Here is a 23,056-nt window from a genome sequence, read left to right on the forward strand (position 1 = left end):
CCCCTATACACTTTTATTTTCTCAGGTCCTTTCTCTCTCCTTGCTGAGAAGAGTGGATTCTGGTAGATGTCCCCCTCTATTGATCTGGTCTGGCTCCTTGTGCTGGGCGCCTCCCTAGGCAGGTGGGCAGGAGCAGCAGTGCATAGCATACGCTTCTTGATTAGCCCGGGGTTCGAGCCCATGACCACCAAATATGGAGGGTGCGGAAAGGTCAGGGAATGACCACTGCATATCCCTGGAGCAATATGGCATTAGTTGCTAACGCTCCTAAAAAAAACCCTCCTTGTGCTGTTGACGAATACTGAAAAGCCTATTCTTGATGAATGGGCCTCCTAGCAACTAAGTGGCCATAGGACCAACGACACAACACTATAAGCACTCTACTCACGCATTCGTGTGGCCATGGTTGCTTTTGCTTCACACTGACATACTGTATTTCAAAATTTTGTGGGGACCATTGATACCGCTGACATATATATAGTGTCCACGATATCCGCAATGTTTACACCTGTGGTAATTGTCTTTGTGATCATAGAATCGTTCGCCTGGATGATATATTTCTGTTGAGAAAAGGGCACTGATGAACCACAGCACATTGCCATCGATTCAAAATACTGTTCCAAGCAGGTGATGAATATCGGGATATGGATGGTATGAATGCTTGTTTGGATGTGAAGGGGAGTGATGGCCAGACCATCTCCAGGTTTGACAGCATGAAGAATAATGGCAGATATACGTGCAGTTATGCTGGTGAGGGAAGACCTGTCAATGTATGCATAATATATCTGTGTGTGCAATTACGGAAGGATTTGGTGTGTTATCATGTGTGCCAAGACTTACTGTAAAAGTTTTAAAAGAATTAGAGTATGCTATAATTAAAGAGTATACTATTGATCGATATTTTCTCATGGTTTTGGCTCCTTAAGATTTTGGGATGAGTTTTATTGCATAGCGTTTAAACAATGGGTGTTGAAAGAGGATTTCATTGCATACTGTAATTAATGTATCTGCAAGATAAGGCTGACTCTTTAGCATAAATTCGGTAATCATAACACCTCCCATTATGACAGCCAGGGATGGGGCGTTAATTGCAGTGATCAGTTGCTGTTCGTTAACGTCACTGTAGCTAGCGGGCCCATCAGGTGACCTTTCTCATGAAGTTGTGGACTAGAAGCCTGACGACATTTGCTACTTCACGCATCGATCTCATATAGCAACGCATGATTTGAATGTTGGCATACACTTTAAATAAACTGCAATGTCATTCTCCATTGGAGGAGCCCGTTTCATTTAGAAATGCTTCCACAATATGAGAACGATGGACCAAGCAGCAAACCGAGTTTGTTCATAGCTATGTACAGAAAGTGTCTATAGTTGATGTGGCATTGAATTTTTCTAATATTTATAGCGAGAGAATTTTTCCCTAGGCTGGTAATATGGTAGCCGACTTAAACAAGGAATAACACATACTTTGGTGTCTTACTTACCTGTGAGCACACCCTTTACTACGATTGGCAGTTTGGTGATGCTGTTCAGCCAACGGATGTCTTCCCAAGTGACGGAAGCATCAAACAAGGCCGCCGAATACTCATTCAAGGCTGACTCCTCTTTTGCACGTTGTATTCCTTCTGATTTCACGTCATTAGGGTCGAAATTCGCCATTCTGTAAGAAAAAAATTCAGAAAGATGAATTGATAGATGATATTCTGCACTTGACTCAGAATTCACCCCATGCACAATGCAATTAAGATCAGTGTTTTTTTAAACATTTTTAAGTTTTCTAGAAACTAAAGTTGAATGAATAAATGAGGAAGAAGGAAGGTAGGCTCTGTGAGTTTGAAGCTTGAAAGTAAAAAGACGTTAACTTATAGTAGAACGTGTCGGGAATTCTTCGAAAGGGAGAAAGAACGGAAAGTTTTTAGCCAAAAAGCCAAAAAAGAAACATTATGTGATTGTGAACACAGCACCTTGTAAGTCATTTTTATCTTTAAAAGTATTTTAACTCTGCTGTAAAATGTTTTTTTTTTACTTTTTAGATAAACATGTTCTTTTTATGTGACGTCTTTTAAATAAACACATTCATTCTCCAGAATGAATCTGCATTAATTAATGTTAATTATTTGTCAGCCAACTATATTGTCATTTCTGCGTCACTCCACTGATGATATTTTGGTTAATGTTACTCATTTTTTGAAAACTTCCATGGAAAAACTTGGAGAAACTGAAATGCTCTCATCAAAGACTTTCAAACATGTTTGGCCTAAATATCTTCTATACAAGCTTCCATCTTATGCTCTTCCTTCTGTTTTTGCAAATTGGACAACCAGTTTCCTCTCTGATTGCCCATTTTGTGTGATGACTCTCTAATCCCAGGGGCTCACATCTGGTGAGTATGGGCTTGTCACACCCAGGGTCCTGATCTGGATATCATCATTTTCTCTTTCTTGGTGATTTCTTTCTAATTTTGACTCTCTCTCTCTTTCTTTCTCTCTCTCTCTCTCTCTCTCTCTCTCTCTCTCTCTCTCTCTCTCTCTCTCTCTCTCTCTCTCAGGGTTTTTTTTTTTTTTTTTTTTGCTGGTGCAGCATAAGCCTCAGGCTTCCTTGCACCATATAGCTAATAATAATAATAATAATAATAATAATAATAATAATAATAAGTACAGAAGCCAATTCAGCAGAACAGTGCTAATTGAACTGTCTATAGAAAAGTCATTCAGCAAAAACAGAATGTCTATGAGATGGAGAGTGGTTAGCCTCTTTTACAGATGAGCCATAAATTTACCTAATAGCCCTCTTTTGAATGAAATCTAAAAGTCTCAGAGAGGTTTTGGGAACACTACCCAAATTCAGTATCGATGATTCGACTGTTGATGATCCTGCTCAGGTTTCTGACAAATTGAATGAGTGTTTTGCATCTACATTCACGCATGACCAATTATTTAGAGGGGAGAATGCCAAAAGTTTATCAAACTGTAAGAGGGAGCTAAAGGATTTTGTAATAACTGAGAGTAAAGGTGGGGAGAAATTATTGAAGTTAAACATAACAAAGGCACCTGGGGTGGATGGGATTTATCCAGTTATATTACACGAGGCAGCAAAGGAAGTAGTCAAACCCCTATCCATAATTATGAGACCATCCCTCGCTTAAGCGGAAGACCTCACAGACTAGAGATTAGCAAATGTACGACCTATTCACAAAGGGAAGTTCAAAGAGTGACACGAGTAATTACAGATCTGTTCGTTTAACTTTTGCTTCGGGGAAATTATAGAGTCACTGGATTTAGACAAGACAGCAGTAATAGTTTTCAGGACAAAGAGCAGTTATAGTTTACAGAACAAGAGAGCAGTTACAGTTCAGACAGAGAATCGGTTTGTTAGGACGAAGTCAGGTCTCAGAAGATGGGGTGGATACTAAGATGTGGTCACAAAGGAAATTGCAAAAATAATTTTGATTTCATATACTTGGATTTCAGGAAATCTTTTGATACTGTTGCACATGGAAGACTGATGTATAAATTGGAGAGGTAATGGCATTAAGGGAAAGTTGCTGCTATGGATAAACGGATGGTTGAGTGGGAGAAGAGAGAGAGAATGGCAATCAATAGGAACTGGAAGCCTATTTAGAACATATGACATAAGATAGAAGTTTATTCAGAACACTTTTATTTCAAATATGATCAAATGTTTTTGAATTTTTAAGAGCAACCGCTGGAGTTTCACCGAACTTTTTCATTGAATTTGACCATAGAGATGTAGCATAAGCCAGAATGTCATCAGTGGATTGACAATGAAGGAATCCATCATGGAGTTTGTTAATGAGATGGAAAGTTTCGATAGTTTAGGACAGACAATTAATTGAATTTTCCATTATTGTAGAAAGAGTAAAAGTAAGACCAATTGAACGATAATTGGATGGGAGGGATTTCTCACCCTTTTTAGGAACTAGCTGGATAAGACAAATTTCCAAGCACAAAGGAAACATCTTTGGAATAAAAAAAGTGATAAAAGGTGATACTGACCAGGGATAAGTTCAAGAGCACTAGTTTCATTTCTTTTTTTTTTTTTTTCTCATTTATTCATTTGTTGATTGGTAAACCCCAGGGTTTCCCCATTAGCCACTATTTAACATCATGTGGAGAGAGTAGAATAACTACGTAACCACACAAAATTAACTACAGAACAATCAACAATATCTGTAGTTCTATATACAATTTCTAACAGTTAACACTCATAAAATAAAAGAAATATCATCTACTTCATTCATAAATATCATCTTAAGCCATTCTACTAGCCAGATGGCTAGTAGAATGGCTTAAGTTCGCAAATAAAAGACTCACTCATGTCTTCCAGAATGAAAGTTTATAAGAAAGAAGACATTAATGATTACACATATTTGACACTTAATCCAGTCAGGGCATAAGCTAGACCAGCCAAACAATGTACAGTACACAATATACTTTATACAAGTATACATTAAGTCCAGCTCTTAAGGACAAATAACATTTTCTAAAAAACACACCATATTCCCAGCTTCAACAAGGTCAAATTTTACAAGCACAAGTTTCCCAAGCAGTAAGTTAAAACCAAGAAGTTCAACAAAAATACAATACTTGAACAAGATCATCAATAGTCAAACATAAATGGTTCCACTATTGATGATCCTGCTCAAGTAGATGACAAACTGAATGAGTATTTTGCATCTACATTCACACATTAAGAGTTATTCAAGGAGGGGAATGCCTGACGTTTATCAAACTCTAGCAGGGAGCTAAGTTATTTAGTAATAAATGGGACCAAATTGGAGGAGAAATTGAATCAGAGGAGACACATGATACAAGAAAGCAAGCTTATACAGCATCGGCCAAGAAAAAAAAAAATTCCTATTTCGCTGATCCATTCATTCCAAATGTTTGTCTAGTTTTGCCTTGAATTTATTTAAGATATCAACTTCCACAACAACAGATGGAAGTTTGTTCGAGCAATCAACTATCCACTGGCTAAAGGCAAACTTCCGCACATATATTCTAGACTGCCTTTTCCTCAGTTTGAATCTATGCCCCCTCAGGTTTGTAATCGGAGCAAGAAAAAGAATCCCATCAGTACTGAGGCTGCTCAATCCATTGAAGGCCTTATACACCTCAATCAGAGAGCCTCGCTGTTGCCAGTCTCCAGAAGCTGAAATTAATCCGTCTCACCCTCGCGTGAGACGGATTAACTGAGCTATGTTGCAAAATAGGCCCATATAATTTCCGGGATTCGAACGCAGGTCTTTTCCACCCGATGTGGGGAGAACGGCGATTCTACCAACTGTGTTACCCATAAGGCCTATTGGTTTAACCTGACTTCTAATCCCTCTTGGCATAAGCACACATCGAAAAAACTGGGTTTTCTCTTTCACTCCCGGTTATTTTGCTTCCAAACAGCTGTTCACTCTGTACAAATCGAAAATCCCCCTACCACTGTATCCCACATCTCAGGCGGTGCCCCCAAAACCCTTCTTCGGGCTTCTAGGTTCCATTCAAAAGAGGGCATTTAGGCTAATTAATGAGTCATCTCTAAGAGAGTCTCTCCACTCGCTGTTTCCTGACGTTCTGTTTATGCTGCATGCCATTCCTTTCGATACTTTGCTGGGCACTGTTCTTCTGAATTGGCTTCTTTAATTCCCGCTCCCTCTCTCAAAGCAGTCCGAACACGTGACGCAGGCAGTCAACATCCTTTTACTGTCAATTTCAAACTCAGAGAACCAACTTTTCTTCTTCCTCATTTCTTGCTTCAACTTCTGTTTTATGGAACAAACTTCTCTCATATTCCTGAAAATTACAATCTAAAGAAATCCCAGTCTGATGTCAAGAAGTATCTTCTTTCATCTTCTCAACTTTCAGCCTATGCATGTTACTAAGTAATATAATTTTTAATACCTCTGATGGTTGGGGTTTTCATAAAAAGTAATACGTATAGATAATTAAATTTATTGAAGGAACATTTACTTAATTCCACTTAATGCATTTGTTCCACGTCGCATGTTCCAGATATCTGTGTGCGTGCAAACAGATATCTGGAACATGCGACGTGGAACAGATATTTGTGTGCGTGCAATGTGCTATGTGTACACTATACCAAACTGTTTCGTGTTTTGTACTTACCTCAGGTGGGGCGGTAAGCAAAACTTATTCTGTGCATCACAGAATCGCATTCCGAAGAAAGGCGTGTCCACCGTCAGCACGATCGCCTTGAACCCAGATTTCTCTGCTCTGGACACTAGGATTTCAGTAACTCGTCTGTCCTTAAAGACGTACAGCTGGAACCAGAGCAGCCCTCCAGGGGACGCCTCGGACACCTGTTCGATGGACGACGTCGCAATTGTACTCAACGTCATTAACGTGCCTTCGGATGCAGCGGCTGAAAAACAGAAAGCATCACACGTGAGTACGTCATGGCAAATACTGACAAATGTGATAGAATAACATTACATATTCATTTGTGGTGAATAATTGTAAAATTTTAAAGCTGTTTCTTGTCCTTTCACATGCAATTGTAACGCATCTATGTCATGAGATCTGCGACTGATAACCAAGCTAAGAATAACGTGGATATTTCAAATTCCCCTTCCATTAATTTTCGCAAAATCCAATTTTGTCACCAGTTTCCTACAATCTGAAAATCCTCTCAAAATCCTTTATAATTTTTCCATCCCTCCCTAATTAAAAATTTCGCTGTCATCTGCAGTTAAGTTACGACTATATTCTTCCAAATCTTTCTGAAGAATATAGTCAACATTATATATGTTTAAGTTCGTTCTGTAGCCCCCAATTTTTTTCTAACAAGGTGGCCTGGTATGTGAAAAGTCTCGTTATTTTTGCGCTCGTGAATATTTGTTATTCAAAGTGTTGTCTTTTTAATTCTATGTTAATTAGTTATGCTGTGCCTGATGCTGGATCGCTGTTCTTGTAGCCTGACCGCTTCCTTATACCGAATCTTGCTCCCAAAGTAAGTTATACTTAATCTTAAATTCTGCATTGCTACCACTGCTGATCAGTGTCCGGTCGCCATGCTGCTCTGCGACTGCTTCTTTCGCCACTCTGAACTTTGACCTTGACGAATGAATGCTTGGAGCGGTGACATATTTACATACTTTCCATCTTGGCGTGTGAAACAGAGCCACAGAAAAACCTTAAAAGGTTTAATTTTCTAAGAGAGAGAGAAAAAGACTAGTACAATAGGTTAGGAATTTATCTGCTTCTGCTGCAGTGAATTCCACCCTCCTCCTTTCTGGTTGGCTGTTGAAACCCAACATATTTTCTAACACTTGTCAGTTCAGAATAGTATTAACTTTAATACTGTACTTGCAAAGAAAAATATGGCTATACAAATGTCTTTCAGTAAATATCTTTTACAATTTATTTACTGGCGATCCCACGGAGCAACAGAGCCGTATTGAAAATTGTATAATAACTGCTGATTTATCTCTTTTAGATTATCTGATTTCATGGACACTGATAATGTCCGGGAATCGAAATAACTTGTTTTAAACTATGCTTTTAAGAGTTGTCTAGCTTGTATATAATTATTGCACATCTCAATAAATTTTTTAACTAGGTCTGACGAAAATTGTTCATCTCCCATGCCAGGGAATTTTACCGTTGCCCCGGAACTGGCGGAATTCCAGGACCCCTCTATCGATATTTTTGATATGTTAGAGCAACGTTTTCCCCCACTTGCATTGGTCCAAGAAACGACAAATGTAACTGATAATGGTCTGAATAATGAGATAGTTCATTTAGATGACTGCCTCTGCTCTTCTTAATTACGTTATTGCTCAGAAGAATAGCTTATTTGACTTTCTTAAGAATGGAACCCTTCCACGATTGCCGAGGTTGTTACAAGGTATGGAATTCCATAGAACGCATGTTACTTGAACCATTGAGAATGAAATGGTAAAAACTGAAATTCCATGTAAGACATTGCCTGCTTAAGTTTCAGCAGCTTACTATTCAGGTGCAGCTGCTTCTGCTGTAGGCAAACAAAAATGAACTCAAAACAAGTGACGAGATAAAACAAATGGTGACAAAGGAGTTTAAATCAGAGTTGAAGAGAATTAAGATAAAATCAATAAGAAAGGTTAGAGATGGTGGTATTGCAATTGAGGCTGCCTCTAATAAAGATATTGAGAAACTAAGTGTAGTAAATTTAAGGATCACAATTTAATGTGGATCTTCCTAAGAAATTGAATCCCAATCTTATAATATATGACGTTAATAAAGAGATCACTGATAATGATCATCTTGAGGATTTATATGACAAGAATCTTGCGGATTACAGTAAAACAGATGTTGAATTCAAAAAATGTGTCAAGGTTAGATTTAAAATTAAGTCTAAAATTAAGAATACCTTTCACTAAGTCATTGAAACCCCTGCCAACATTAGGAAAATTCTATTAAATACTGGTAATCGTGTATATATATTGGATGGGCATCACATGGAGTTAAGGATTTTATTATAGCATTTCGATGCTTTAAATGCCTTGGTTACGGGCATTCTGAACGTAATTGCCATCAACTTAAAAATACTTGTGGGCACTGTGGCAATCAGGGGCACTAGACTGAGTCTTTTCCTAACAAGGCTTCTCCCAAGTGTAAAATACGCAAGAAGAATCCAGATCATTCCTACCGTTACAACGGCTGTTCTGAGTATATTTGCGCGCAAGAGGTGACCAAGTCTCGTACTAATTACATTTAATCGCGATATAAATCATAAATCAATATAAATCAATTGGTGAACCAATTAAAGTTTTGCAATTGAACTGTCAAAGGTCGATCGCGATCTCTAATGACTTAACTAGAATAATCTCTGACCATGATATCCAAATCATAGTCCCTCAGGAAGTGTATTCATGTAAAGGAGTTGTAAGGGAATTACCATTACCATCAAAAATTATAGAATCTAATACTGAAACTACTGGAAGTGGCAGGAACGCTGGGGCCAGGGTTTGAGCAGCCCTGATTATAGATGATCCAGGTATAATTGTCACAAAAATTACAAGCTTGTACTCCACATGTTTTTCCTGTGCCTGTCTGGGGGGGGTACGTTTGGGCAGGTGTATTTTGTTTCATTGTATTTTCAATGCTGTCAACAACATCAACAGATCGAACCTAACCTAAATTACGTAGTGGATATTCTCGACAGATTGGCGGGTAGAAGAGTTATTATGTGTATGGATGCAAATTCTGCATCTACATTATGGAACAGTCCCTTTACAGATCAAAAAGGCGAGTTATTAGAGGAGTTAATCCTAATTAAGAACTTCCATCTTTGGAACACTGTCGGGCACATCCCCTACTTTTGTTTCAGTATCTGATCAATCCTTCATAGATATCACGGTATCGAACTCTAAATTTGGATATAACATAAGAAACTGGCAAGTTAGAACTACGTGAACAGCAAGTGACCATAACCCTATAACGTTTGAAGTTATGGATTCAAGAGGTGCGGCAAGAAGGAACTCATACGATTTTCCAAGGTACAGGACTCAGGGTGCAAACTGATAAACTTTTGAGAATAGGCTGTGTGTAGAAGCCACGGATGATAACATCGAGAGAATTGGGCAACTGCCGGCAATGGAACAGGTGGAAGCCGTAAATGATATAATAAGGTTGGTCTGTGATGCCTCTCTTACAAAGAAAAAGAGAAAAAAGAAGCATGTGCCCTGGTGGTATCAGGATCTCACAAATCTGAAAAATAAATTTAAATCTGCTCGGCGTAATTACCAGCGTGCCTAAAGAAATAATAGGGCAAGAGTTAGTATTAGTATTAAGTATTAGTATTAGTATTAGTAACGGCCGCATGGTGCAAGAAAGCCTAGGCTTATGCTGTACCAGCCAAAAAAAAAAAAAAAAAAAATCCGAACAAAACAATGATAAAAGCAAAAAAAAAAAATAAAATAAAATAAATAACTAAATAATAATAATTAATAAAAAAAAAAAAAAAAACAGGAAATTAAGCATATCATCCTATGCGCTTCCCTTACCCGAAAGTATTATCCAGCTGACCTTTGAATTTCCCCAAACTGTCGGCCTCTACCACCCATAAAGGCAACTTATTCCAGTAATTTATAACTCGCTGGCTAAAATAAAACTTCCTACAGTCCAATCTAAACATTTCCCCCCGTAACTTGAATTTATGTCCCCTAGTTTTAGCATCATTTATAATCTTGAAAATTTCGTCCTCATTCATTTTACTGATGCCTCTCAGAGCCTTAAACACCTCAGTTAAATCTCTTCTAAGGTGTTTAGTTTCCAAACTCTGCAACCCACATATTCGAAGTCTTTCTTCATAAGGACGCCCTTTTGCCGATCTTACCAGGCGAGTTACCCGTCTTTGCACCCTTTCAAGAAGCTCGATGTCTTTCTTTAGGTGTGGTCTCCGTATTCCAAGTGTGATCTAACATAAGCCTTATACAATGGGATTATCACGTCCCTATCTCTACTTGCAAAAGTTCGATAGATCATCGATAGGACACCATGGGCCTTCCTTGCAACCTGTTTACAATGCTCAGAGAATTTCATGTCTGACCGTATCGTAACACCCAAGTCCCTTTCCTCCAGTACTGGGTTTAGTTGAACTCCACCAAGTGAATAAGTTATTTTGGGATTACTGTTTCCCAGGTGTAATACCTTACACTTTGTTGGATTAAAGCACAGCTGCCATTTTTCTGACCATTCCTGAAGTCTATCTAGGTCTCTCTGAAGAAGCTCAGCTTGACAGCGATCATTAACTTCTATACCAATTTTAACATCATCTGCAAAATTAGACATCACGCCCTCTATCCCTTCATCAATGTCGTTTATGAAAATTAAAAACAACAGTGGTCCTAAGACTGATCCTTGGGGAACCCCACTTCTTACATCAACCCAGTCTGAGGAATAGCCATTTATCACAACCCTCTGCCTCCTGCCCTGAAGCCATCCTTCTATCCATCTAAGGATTTTCCCAGTGATTCCAACCTGTTTATAAAGCTTATAAAGCAACCGCTCATGTGGGACTGAGTCAAAAGCTTTGCTGAAATCTAAATAAACAAGGTCGAAATTATTCCCTAAATCCAGCTCGTGAGTGACCCTTTCGAAATAGCGAACCAAATTTGTTAAACATGATTTTCCCTTTACGAAACCATGCTGAGTATCCTTGAGAATTTCAATTCTATCCAAATGATCCTGAATTCCACCCTTGATCATTACCTTCATGATTTTCCCTACTACTGAAATCAGACTGACAGGTCGATAATTTCCAACTTCACTTTTAGAGCCACCCTTATGTATGGGAGATACATTTACGCTTTTCCAATCCAAGGGAATCTCCCCAGAGTCTAGTGATGCTCGCATAATTAGCCTCAATGGTTCAATGCACTCGCTTGCCGCCTCTCTTAAGATTATAGGGTATATTCCATCAACTCCAGGAGCCTTACTGTTCTGCAGGCTCGAAAGTTTTTTCATTAAATAATCTTGCGAAATTTCAATATCATTAATTACATATTTGTTAACTTCGCTCCGACAATTTTCCATTGCCACTAAAGGCTTTTCATTTGTAAATATCGATGCAAAATAACTGATGAGTTCATCTGCAACGGCAGCTGGTGTATTTATTACTGTCCCCTTTCCCTTACGTAAAGGTCCGATCTGGTTTGTCCTCCTCTTCTTGGCATTTATATATGTGAAGAATGCTTTATCCCCCCTCTTTGCTCTGTTTGCTAGTGACTTCTCATAAACTGCCTTTGCCTGTCGAACCTTTTCTGTGGCTCTATTACACATCACCTTGTAGCTGTTGTAGGCTCCAGTACTTTTTATTGCTCTGTAACCTTTCCATGCCACCTTTTTCTGCTCAAGTAATGCGGCAACTTCATTATTCATCCAACTTGGAACCCTCCCTGTGGAGTATTTTTTTAATGGTAAATACCATTCAAGGCATCTGTGATTAATGTTTTAAAAGTTCAATTGTATTCATTCTCTGCGCGATATCTACCCAGTTAATAGAGGCCATGTAGTACCTTAAGGCATCGTAATATGCTTTTCTGAAATTAAAACCCATTCGTTTGCCTTTTACTGCTGCTACCTCTCTCGTCATCATCCACCGTAGAACTCCGTGATCACTTCCTGCTACTGGTTCCTCTACTGTCAGCCCTGTTATGTCATCTGATTCATGTGTGATGATGAGGTCTAGGATATTCTTTTCTCTAGTACTTTCCCTGACATGTTGATACAAATAGCAGTCATCTAGTTGATTTAAAAAGTTTGTTCCCCATGTCGAGTTTCCTTCCCATTTACTCCAATCAATTGAGATGGACCGTCACCCAGACGGTCCATCTCACCTGCTTACAAAATTGTAGCGGAGAAATTGCACTCTGGATCGTTTCTTCTATCTTGGCTGATGGGCAAGAGACTCTTTCTTGGACATTGTCGATGAATGCGATATTGGATTGCATTATTTGCCAAGACATTTGTGTACCAGAGAGTACGGAACAAACAAATTTAAGGATGGAGCATTTGATGTATTCTGGATTAACTGATGAGGAACCGTTTACTAATATTGAAATTGGTACAGCTATTGATTCTTTGAAGGATTAGATTTATTTGAAAGCTTAGATTTATTTGAAGTTGCAGTATTAAAAAGAATCTGGACAATCAAACTACAACTAATTGTTAATTTTCTTAATTGCTGTTTGGCTGATGAGCTTTTTCCAGCTCCCTGGAAGCAAGCAAATCTTAAAATTCTGGTTAAAAATCCTAACAACCCCTGAATGTTCCTTCCACCTATCGTCCTATTGCATTACTACCAGTGGTAGGCAAGGTCTTAGATAAGGTAATAGTAACTGGATTTATGAAATATTATAAAAATACAAGTAAACACTCAATTTGACTTTACAAAAGGCTGTTCAACTGTTGATGCTATAACGTTTGTAATGGATTCAGTCTCAAATGCGGAATCCAAGTATGTCATTAAAATCTTTTTGTGGACTTCAAAGGGACTTTTGACACCTTATAGTGCAAAGCGTCCTGGCGAGGTTCAGGGAGGCCGAGGTCTGCTCCCCCCCCCTTTATCGTCTAGTTTCTGATTATTTCCATGGTCGTAGCCTTGTGGTGTATTCTGGTGTATGTACAGTTAGGGCATTCAGCTATTTCTTGAGAAAGGGAATTCAGATTTCATTTTTGGGTATTACTGTACTAATGACATTTTGGTAGATAGCAAAAATGAGGAAAAAAAATATATGGTTACTTTTTTGGCAGAACCGTTGGCAGAAATATGGCAGAGCCCTTGGAGCACAAGTAATATGTTACCAGGCTGTTTATTCCAAAACTAAGTTTTAATACGGGTAGAAAGAATAAGTTGATTTTATGCAACTATGGAAGTGTCTTATTTGCTAACGGGACATGTCTCATTAAAATCTAAGCTATCTGATCTAGGTCTGGAAACAGATCCCTTGTGCTCCTGTAGGTTCAACGAGACTTGGGATCGTGTTTTGCATGATTCCCCAATTTATGAAGAATTTAGAAGTAAATTAAGAGCAAGCTTGCTTACATTGAACAGTCGAACTGAAACAGAATGGTTGATTGATGAAAAACGTTTTAAGCTATTACAGGAATTTTGTAAGAGCGTATTCCTTAAAAGGAAGCAGCCCTCTACTTTGATTAGTGTAGATTAGGTTTTTAGTACGACTTCATGACTGTACCTTTTTTTTGCTGCCGTCAGTTAAATATTACTGATGCGTGATTGCGTTTTTGGAGTATTCTTTCTTTGGCGAGCCTGTAAAGGAGAATTTTTTTTTATTAGTTTTGCTTTGCATTAGCATTAGTAGAGGCATATGATGCAAGAAAGCAAGCTTATGCAGCATCAGCCAAAAAAAAAAAAAAAAAAACCCTTCCACTTCACCCCTCCGTTCGTTCAAAATACCTGTCCAGCTGAGCATTAAATTTATTTAGGCTATCAACTTCCACAACAAGGGATGGAAGTCTGTTCCACCAACCAACTACCCGCTGGCTAAAGGCAAATTTCCGCACATCTATCCTACATCTGTCTTTCCTCAATTTGAATTTATGCCCTCTCAGGTGATTATTCTGAGCAAGAGCCAGTATCCCATCAGCATTGGGCATGCTCAAACCATTCAAGGCTTTGTACACCTCTATCAGATCACCTGGCCGGTGCCTAGTCTCCAGACATTGTAATTTGCAAAACGTAAGCCTTTCTTCGTAAGTGCAACCCTTCGTTCCGTTCACTAACCTTGTTGCCCTTCTCTGTACTCGTTCCAGCAGTTCTACATCCTTCTTGAAATGAGGCCACCAGACCTGTATACAGTACTCAAGGTGTGGCCTGACCATTGCTTTATACAAGGGAATAATCACCTCCTTATCCCTGCTAGAAAAATTCCTGTATATCATTGACAAGACACCATGAGCTACTCTTGCAGCCCATCTGCACTGCTCAGAGAACTTCATATCTGCCTGCACAATTACCCCCAGATCCTTTTCATTCTCTACCACTGTCAGTGTAGTACCACAGAGTTGATAAGTTGCTCTGGGGTTGCTGTTTCCCATATGTAGTACTTTACATTTGTCAATGTTAAACTTCATTTGCCACCTCTCAGCCCATCTGCTCAACCTTTCCAGATCCCGTTGCAGCATCATAGCGTCAGTAGCGTCCTTAACAACCCTGCCAACCTTTGTATCGTCTGCAAACTTGGCCATTAAGCTTGATATACCATCATCAATATTATTGATAAATACAGAAAACAATAATGGACCCAACACTGAACCCTGAGGGACTCCACTAATAACATTAGTCCACGATGAGCAGTGTCCATTGATTACCACTCTCTGTCTTCTCCCCCTCAACCACCCCTTTATCCATAGCAGCAATTTGCCTCCAATGTCACACTGCTCCAATTTGTGTAGCAGTCTTCCATGTGCAACAGTATCAAAAGCCTTTCTAAGATCCGAGTATATAATATCAAAGTTATTCCCTGCATCCAGTTCTTTTGTGACTGCATCATAGTATCCAATCAAGTTGGTCAGGCAAGACTTCCCCTTAACAAAACCATGCTGTGTCTGAGCTATAACTGAAGTCTTGTCTAAATGATCCTGCAGTGCTTCTTTAACCAGTGTCTCCATTAATTTTCCTGGAACAGAAGTTAAGCTCACAGGTCTATAATTACTTGTGTCAGCCTTTGATCCTCCTTTGTGAATTGGGGTTGCATTTGCACATCTCCAGTCTGTGGGTTCCTCCTCTGAGTCCAAGGAAGCTCTCATAATTATGGCTAACGGATTGCTTACTTCCTTTGCTGCCTCCTTTAATATAACTCGATAGATCCCATCCACCCCAGGTACCTTTCTTGTATTTATTTTCAAAAATGTCTCCTCCACTTTACTCTCAATTATTATAAGATCATCTAGCTCACTGCCAGTGTTTACTTCATCTGTGGCATTCCCCTTCCTGAATAACTCCTCATGTGTGAATGTAGCTGCAAAATATTGATTTAGTTTGTTAGCTACTGATTCATCCAATTGAACCAATCTGATTCATCCACTTCTTTCTAGAGTTTACATAAGTAAAGAACGCCTTGCTGTTTTTCTTTGCATCCCTTGCCAAAGATTTCTCGTAATCTGCCTAACCTCCTTTGTTTGCTGGTATCAGTAGAATTTTCTGAACCGGGCTTATTCCCTGTGGGCTGCTTAAAGAGAGGTGAGGGATTTGTGGAGGGGAATAAATTTTTTACTTTTTTTATCATTATTATTATTATTTTTAAAAAACTTTATTTTATTTTATTATTATTTTTTTTTTGCTCCTAGGTTTGGGCAGCCTAGAAGCGAGAGACGCTGGCACCCATGAGACTTGCACAACCGCTGGTGGTTGTAGGATGTTTGTGTTTCTTAGACAGTATAGTAGACTGACGTGCGGAGACGGACATCGGGATGTGGTTGCCTGCTTCCTGGTGGATAAGTGGTCTGCCTACTGTTTTTATTATATATATATTCCATTTGGATACATGAATATAGGTGGAGATGGACATCAGCCTGGGCGCCACCAGAGACAGTTATACATAAACTGAATTGAACTGTCTGTTCGGTTAGAGACACCAGAATTTTATTATTAGATATAACAAAGGTATATCTAATAATAAAGACACATAACTTAAATATAAGTTGTGTCTTAGGTTTGGAGGAGGATCCTTTCAGTATATGTAGATTACCTGAAACATGTTTTTTTAATGATTTTCTTCTTTATGAGGAATTTAGGCGTAATTTAAGATCACTTATACCAGATTTTAATCGAAGAACTGAAGCTCAATGGGTATAAGATTCAGAGAATTTTTCAGTATTCCAGAAATCTTGTAGAAATGTATTTAAAAAAAGGAAACAGCTATCTGTACTGGACTATGTATATCTTAGTGTATTTGCATCATCAATTATAGATTAGCAAATTTACAACAGCGGTATCGTTTAAGTTACATCTCATATTGTGAATACCTTCGCGACAATAATTCACAATAAATGTGAAGATAAACTTCACAACTGTTTTGTCATCATTACATCACTTGTGTACCTACCAACATACCGAAGAAGGGCCAAATAGCCCTGAAATGGAGCCGTCTGGATGGTGGTATCCATTGAGAATAAGTAACAACAGTCTTCTCCTTCCGGTGAAGCGTTACTTATTTGAAGTTGTGCAATGTCATGGCAACTCGTCGTGAATGAATTCACAATATGAGATGTAACTTAAACGATGCCGCTATTGCAAATTTGCTAATCTATAATTGGCTGTGTATAGATGATGCACGTGCACTAAGATATACAATAGTCTTAACTCTTTTGCCGCTTAAGGCATAAGCCCTTAATGCATTAGAGTCCTATCTGTACTGGTTAATATACAGTAGATTAGAATTGTACACTTTTTTTTTTCTCCAACTTTGCTGGAGGATTTTATTTTTCCCTCTTCAATTGCTATTGCAGGCATCAGAAAGAAAACTGATGCGGGATTTAAACTCTTGCACGTGGTGATTTTATTTTTATTTTTTTATATATTAATTTATTTTTTTCTTTCTTTTTTTATTTTTAATTAATTAATTTATTTATTATTAATTAATTTATTTATTTCTCCATTTATTTTATTATTATTTATTTATTTCTGTATTTATTTTATTATTATTTATTTTTAAATAAGTTATTTATTATTTTTATATTTATTTATTTATTTTATTATTTTATTATTATTATTTATTTTTTTAAATTAATTAATTAATTTTTTTCTCCGATTTGAAACCCGTTTGAGTTGTTTTTTTTTTTTTTTTTTTTTGTTTGCAGGCATCAGGAAGTAAACTGATACGGGGCTTACCAGGGTTTAGGCAGGGTTTTTTTTTTTTTTTTTTTGGGGTTTCCAGGTATGGGCAACCTGGTAGTGGGATTGTTGGCACCCACCGGTATTGCACTATCTCCGGTGGGTGCGGGGTGTTAGTACAAGCAGCACAGACAGTGAAGGAGACACTGGACCAGGCTTCACGTGCGTAGGGATAGGCACCAGGTAACAGATACTTAGGTGGTGCCTGCTCCCTGCTCGTAGAGAGGCCTGTTTTGTTTTTTTTTCTTATAACATGTTACACACACTTTAACACACACTTTATGCTACAGGCCCATCAGTAGAATACTTGAACAACATATACTGGTGGAGATGGACGTTAGTCTGGGTGCCACCATAGACAAGTACATACAGGGTGATTCACTACCCGTGCGACAAACTTGCAGGAGGTGTAGGGTGCACAAATACGAATCGGAATCACAAAGCATTGCAGGGTCCGAAATGCCTTCGTCATGGGGTAGAGGCCGTTGAACGGGAGGTCGCGTGAACAGCAATCCCGCTGGAAGTCAGCATTTGCTAACCATTTCTGTTGAAGAAACCAAGTAGCAAAAATCCTTCTGAGTGGATAATCCGCAGGCTCCAATGATTGGTCGTGTTGCAGATGGTATGAACTCATTTGGTTCGTTGACAGTATCCTCCATACAGTGGATTGGGAAATACCCAATCGTTGGCCTATCGCTCGAGTACTCGTACTCCGATTGCCTTCTGCAAGACGTAGGACATTCTCCTCATTGTCTGGCGTCGTCGTCGTTTGCTATCGATTCATGGTACCTTTCGTGAAATAACCAGTCTCACGTAACCTTCTGTGCACACGTGCGAAAATCGTATGATGAGGAGCACGCTTGTGCGGGAAACGTTCCTGGTACAAGCGCAGAGCGGCGCGCCCGTTACAGTCCTCAGCTCCAAACGAGAGGTGCATGTCGACCAGTTCAACGTTTGAATACTCGTCCATCCTACTGCTTCGGGAACCGGTTCACAAATGCTGACTTCCAGCGGGATCGCTGTTCACGCGACCTCCCGTTCAACGTCCTCTACCGCATGACGAAGGCATTTCGGAGCCTGCAATGCTATGTGATTCCGATTCGTCTTTGTGCCCCCTACACCTCCTGCAAGAGTATCGCGCTGGTAGTGAATCACCCTGTATACAGGGTTTCTCAAAAATATTGGTAGAAACGTTTAGGGGAGTTAGTTAACATCTAAAGGAATGTGAATCGCATAGGAACCCATAACCGGAAACGTCACCGTAAGTCGGTACACGGCGCTGTTCGTCAGTTCGCGAAAGGGAAATTTTCTGGTTTACCCATTCAAGCAGTAGTCGCCGCACGAGAGCATGCATCGATATACGAACTGTGTGCTGGCAGACATGCACCCAGCGTATGGATTAGCAGAGGGCCGACACGGTGTGCCCCCCCCCCCATGAGGCACAACATCGCTTCGCAATAAATGTGTGCGCAGGTATGGTGGATGACTGCTTAGTCGGCCCATACCTGTTACCATCCCGCATGAACTCCTCTAAATATCGGTACTTTCTTGAACAAGTTCTACAAGGGTTACTTGACGAAGTTCCAGCAAATGTGAGGCGCAACGTTTGGTTTCACCATGACGGGGTGCCTGACCATTATGGAAGGTGTGCTCGTGACTATTTGAACAGGCGTTTTGGGCGTCGATGGATAGGCCGTGGTGGACCCGTTGCCTGGCCCCCACGCTGACCTGATTTATCGACTCTTGATTTCTTTCTGTGGGGGCCTGAAATCTACCGTGTATGAATCGCCTGTGGAGACGGAAATGGATCTCGTGGCGAGACTTGTCTGCACTGCTGCTACTGTCAAAGAAACTCCAGGTGTATTCGATCGTGTCCGCCAATCCATGCTCCGTCGGTGTCAAGTATGCATCGCGTCTCATGGTGGTACCATCGAGCATCTGTTGTAACATCATTAAATGCATCCATCTCATATTCCATTGTTAATATTATGTCAAATAAATGTTTGCCACTAATTACATCGTGTGTCATTTCTGCTTTTTTTTGTGCTTCTGCTATTACTTTCCCGTGACGTTTCCGGTTATGAGTTCCTATGCGATTCACATTCCTTTAGATGTTACCTACCTCCCCTAAAAGTTTGTACCAATATTTTTGAGACACCCTGTATAATGAATATAATGAAAAGTCTGTTCACTTAGATATAATAAAGATATGGAGCCAGATGGAATGCATCCTTTTTGACCTTCACGTCAACAACGAGCGGCTCAAAGCCAAAGTGGAAACCTATCAGGAAGATCATGGAAATGAAATGAAGACAACCGCATGGAACCGAGTGAAGCCGTATAGACGGCCGTTGTACAAAAATTAGCAAGCGACTTAAAGAACACCCGTATCAAATCAATAAGAAAAACCAGGAACATCGGAATAATAATTGAGACTGCAACGCGACACAAAGCCCAGACAATACTGGACAACCCAAAAATTTCCACCATGGCACTCACAGCTGAGACACCCAAAAAGAAAGACCCAGCAATTATTGTTTTCGGCATCAATAAAAACCTCAAACCGGAACAAGTGGTTAAAGAAGTCTATTGTAGAAACGTTCAAGGTGAAAGGTAACGTACCAGCTTCGAAGATGCGGTACAACCAAAGTACCAGACCAAAGAAAAATCCTCCCAGAATGTAAACTGGGTCATTGACCTCTCGTCACAAGCTTGGCAAGTAATTAAGCAGCATGACAGAGTGTACCTCGAGTGGACCAGCCATAGGTTCAAAGAGCACATAGTCGTCCCAAAGTGCTTTCATTGTTGCAGGTTCGGCCATACTACACACACATGTACACAAGTCGATTCCACGTGGGAATCGACCTGTGTACATGTGTCGATTCCCTGCACCCAAAAAGGGCATAACTTTAACACCTGCCCTAACAAAACTGAAGAACCGGTTTGGGCCAACTGTAAAGTAGCAAAAATGGATTACATGCATTCGATAAGGGATAACAAGTGTCCCGTTTATCTGAAACCAAGAAGCACACAACAACAACAAAGAATCACCTATGGCCCCCTGCATGAAATTTATGCAGCTAAATGCTCAGTGATCGTATGAAGTCGTGGACCAAATAAGAATAAGGGCTGTCGGAGACAATACAGACGTCCTGTTCATCCAAGAGCCCGACACAAATGCAAGAAAAGTCAGGGGATATCCGCTTACGAACAAAATTATACAATCAGAAGAAGAAGACACTCCATGTACAGTTATCCTTGTTATGAACCCGCTTGTGTGCCAGGTGGAAAGTGTGTCTAGAAATTAGGCATCAACTCAGCGTTCTACTGGGCGTCTATGAGAGCTTAAGGTGAAGGGTAGATGCCCTTGAAGAAATTAATATGAGGGCCCTGTCAAGCTCTCAGATGCCCAAATCAACGCCGGAGCTCACGCCTCGGCATCAGCCAAAACAGCGGCAATCTCCAAGGCAGAATGTGCTGGTCCCAAAGGAACTAGTAGTTGTTGGTGACTCTATTGTCAGGGAGACGGGGAATACATGGTGTAAAAAGGATAGATGGAACAGGACCAGGGTATGTCTGCCAGGGGCAAACGTTGATGACGTTGTAAAGCATATATCATCTTTTAAGGGCACAAAAGGTGATATTGTTTTATACTTTGGCACCAATGACATTAAGAGTAGGAGATCTGCAGATTTAATTAACAAGTAAATCTGCAGATCTTATTATTTGAATACTTTTTACTTAATACTTTACTAATAAAAGTATTACTTAATACTTTTTATTTGAATTCAAATTTAGTTTCGAAATAAATGTAAAGCCGAAAAGTGGTTTACTGATAAAGAAAATGGTATAAGTACTGTAATGGATGTATTTTAAGTGTCTTTATCAGAGGTTAATATCAGTACAGAAAGCATACATCGTGTTTACGATAAGCACAAACTAAACCTTAAAATTCACACGCTAAAGGAAATATTTACTGATAACATTTATGTCACTTTAGTGCCCTATATATATGAATTTCCTTTCACTTTAATATCATTAAAATAATCTCTAAATGGTTTCGTGTTTCAGTTAGCCACTTCTAAGAAACGCACCGAAGATGGGTTTATTTTTTTCTTTCCCTTAGTGTTGTTTGCAGTAGCTAAAGAAAAGCAGCCATAAAACGTTGACAGCGGTATTTCCGTTCGTGTGAAGAACAGAGGCATGCCATGGATAGAAAGGCCTTTCTACCACCTGGATGTTGATCACAACACACCTGGAATTTCTCGTCGAATAGCTCGTCGAGTCTGCTGACGAGGCCACTAGAGACGGTCGTGTTCCAAGCCGCTAAGTGGATTTTTCTTATTTATTGATTTGAAATTATTGTTTTTCTAAAACTTTTGATTTAAATTTAGTAGTATAACATTATTTTGTGATTTTCTGATTAACTTGGTGTAATTATTCTTTACTCGCCCTTGTAATTGCATAAAAGTATCGGTAAAGGTTTCCAGTGTTTCAACTCCGCTACCGTTCGTAATTTTCCCGTCATTGTGATACGATAGTTGTATGCCGTACTAGATAGCGTTAGTTGAACTTCGTTAGCAGTTAAATTGTACGTTTAAATAAATATATATAACGACTTAGATTACAAACGTAATATAATTAATTATATTTAACATAATTAATTATATTTAACATAATTAATAACATAACATAATTAATTATAATTAATTAATAAATTAATAGAATCATGACTCAGACCAGAGCAGCAAAGCAAAAGGCTCAAGCTAATGGAAGTGCTGTGGCTCAGGGGAAAACTGAGGGGGACAGTTGTCCTCTGACTCACAGCCTTATAAAATGCACTGTTTGCTTGATGTTTGCAGAGCAATCGGGTACGGGACATGATACTGCCAAGGGGGATGTCTTTGTGTGTGCGTGATGCAAGGAGTGTATCAATATCAGGCAACAACTCGGCGTTCTTGTGGGCCTATATGAGAGCTTGAAGGACAGGGTGGATGCCCTCGAAGAAACTAAATTGAGGGGCCCATCAAGCTCTCAGCTGGCCACATCAACGCCAGAGCTTGCACTTGGGCATCGCGTGAGACAGAGACAACCCCCAAGGCAGAATGCGCTGGTCCCGAAGGAACTAGTAGTTGTTGGTGACTCTATTGTCAGGGAAACGGGGCACATGCTTTGTAAAAAAGATAGGTGGAACAGGACCAGGGTATGTCTGCCAGGGGCAAAGGTTGATGATGTTGTAGAGCGAATATCATCTTTTAAGGGCACAAAAGGTGATATAGTTGTACACGTTGGCACTAATAATATTAAGAGTAGGAGACCGGCAGAATTACTTAACAAGTACAGGTCACTGTTGAACAAAAGCCGGGAATTAGGGTTGAATTTGAAAGTGTCTGCAATTCTACCCAGACACGATAGGAGGGAGTATATGATGAGAGCCTTGTCGATCAATTCGGCACTGGAAAGATTGTGCAAGGCTCAAGGGGTAGAATTTTTTTCAGCCTGGACTGTACTTGTTAACAGGAGAGATTGCTTCTACAGGGATGGGATACACTTAAATAGAAAGGGTGCAAGAATATTTGCTGATGCTATCGAGGCAGTGTTAGGTGGGTCGGAAAACTGCTAGCTTGGGGGGAGACAAAGACCAATAGATTGACAGTAGGCACTGGCAGAGGTGAAAGAG

At 39.5% G+C, this 23,056-nt stretch overlaps 1 protein-coding gene across 1 annotated transcript in view; it reads right to left on the bottom strand.

Annotated features, from left to right (window-relative positions):
• LOC150076625 (2-Hydroxyacid oxidase 1-like) overlaps window positions 1–23,056 on the bottom strand; it is a 228,425-nt gene that overhangs the window by 150,626 nt on the left and 54,743 nt on the right. Inside the window, exons 3-4 of the mRNA XM_090386736.1 lie at window positions 6,144–6,399; window positions 1,488–1,663 (exon numbers count right to left, since the gene is read on the bottom strand). Coding sequence (XP_090242862.1) covers window positions 1,488–1,663; window positions 6,144–6,399 — 432 coding nt within the window. The remainder of the gene's footprint in view (window positions 1–1,487; window positions 1,664–6,143; window positions 6,400–23,056) is intronic.

This window comes from Mastigoproctus giganteus, chromosome 12 (assembly GCF_048544385.1).
Source record: "Mastigoproctus giganteus isolate SK-2022 chromosome 12, ASM4854438v1, whole genome shotgun sequence".
Classification (NCBI taxonomy): Eukaryota; Metazoa; Arthropoda; class Arachnida; order Uropygi; family Thelyphonidae; genus Mastigoproctus; species Mastigoproctus giganteus.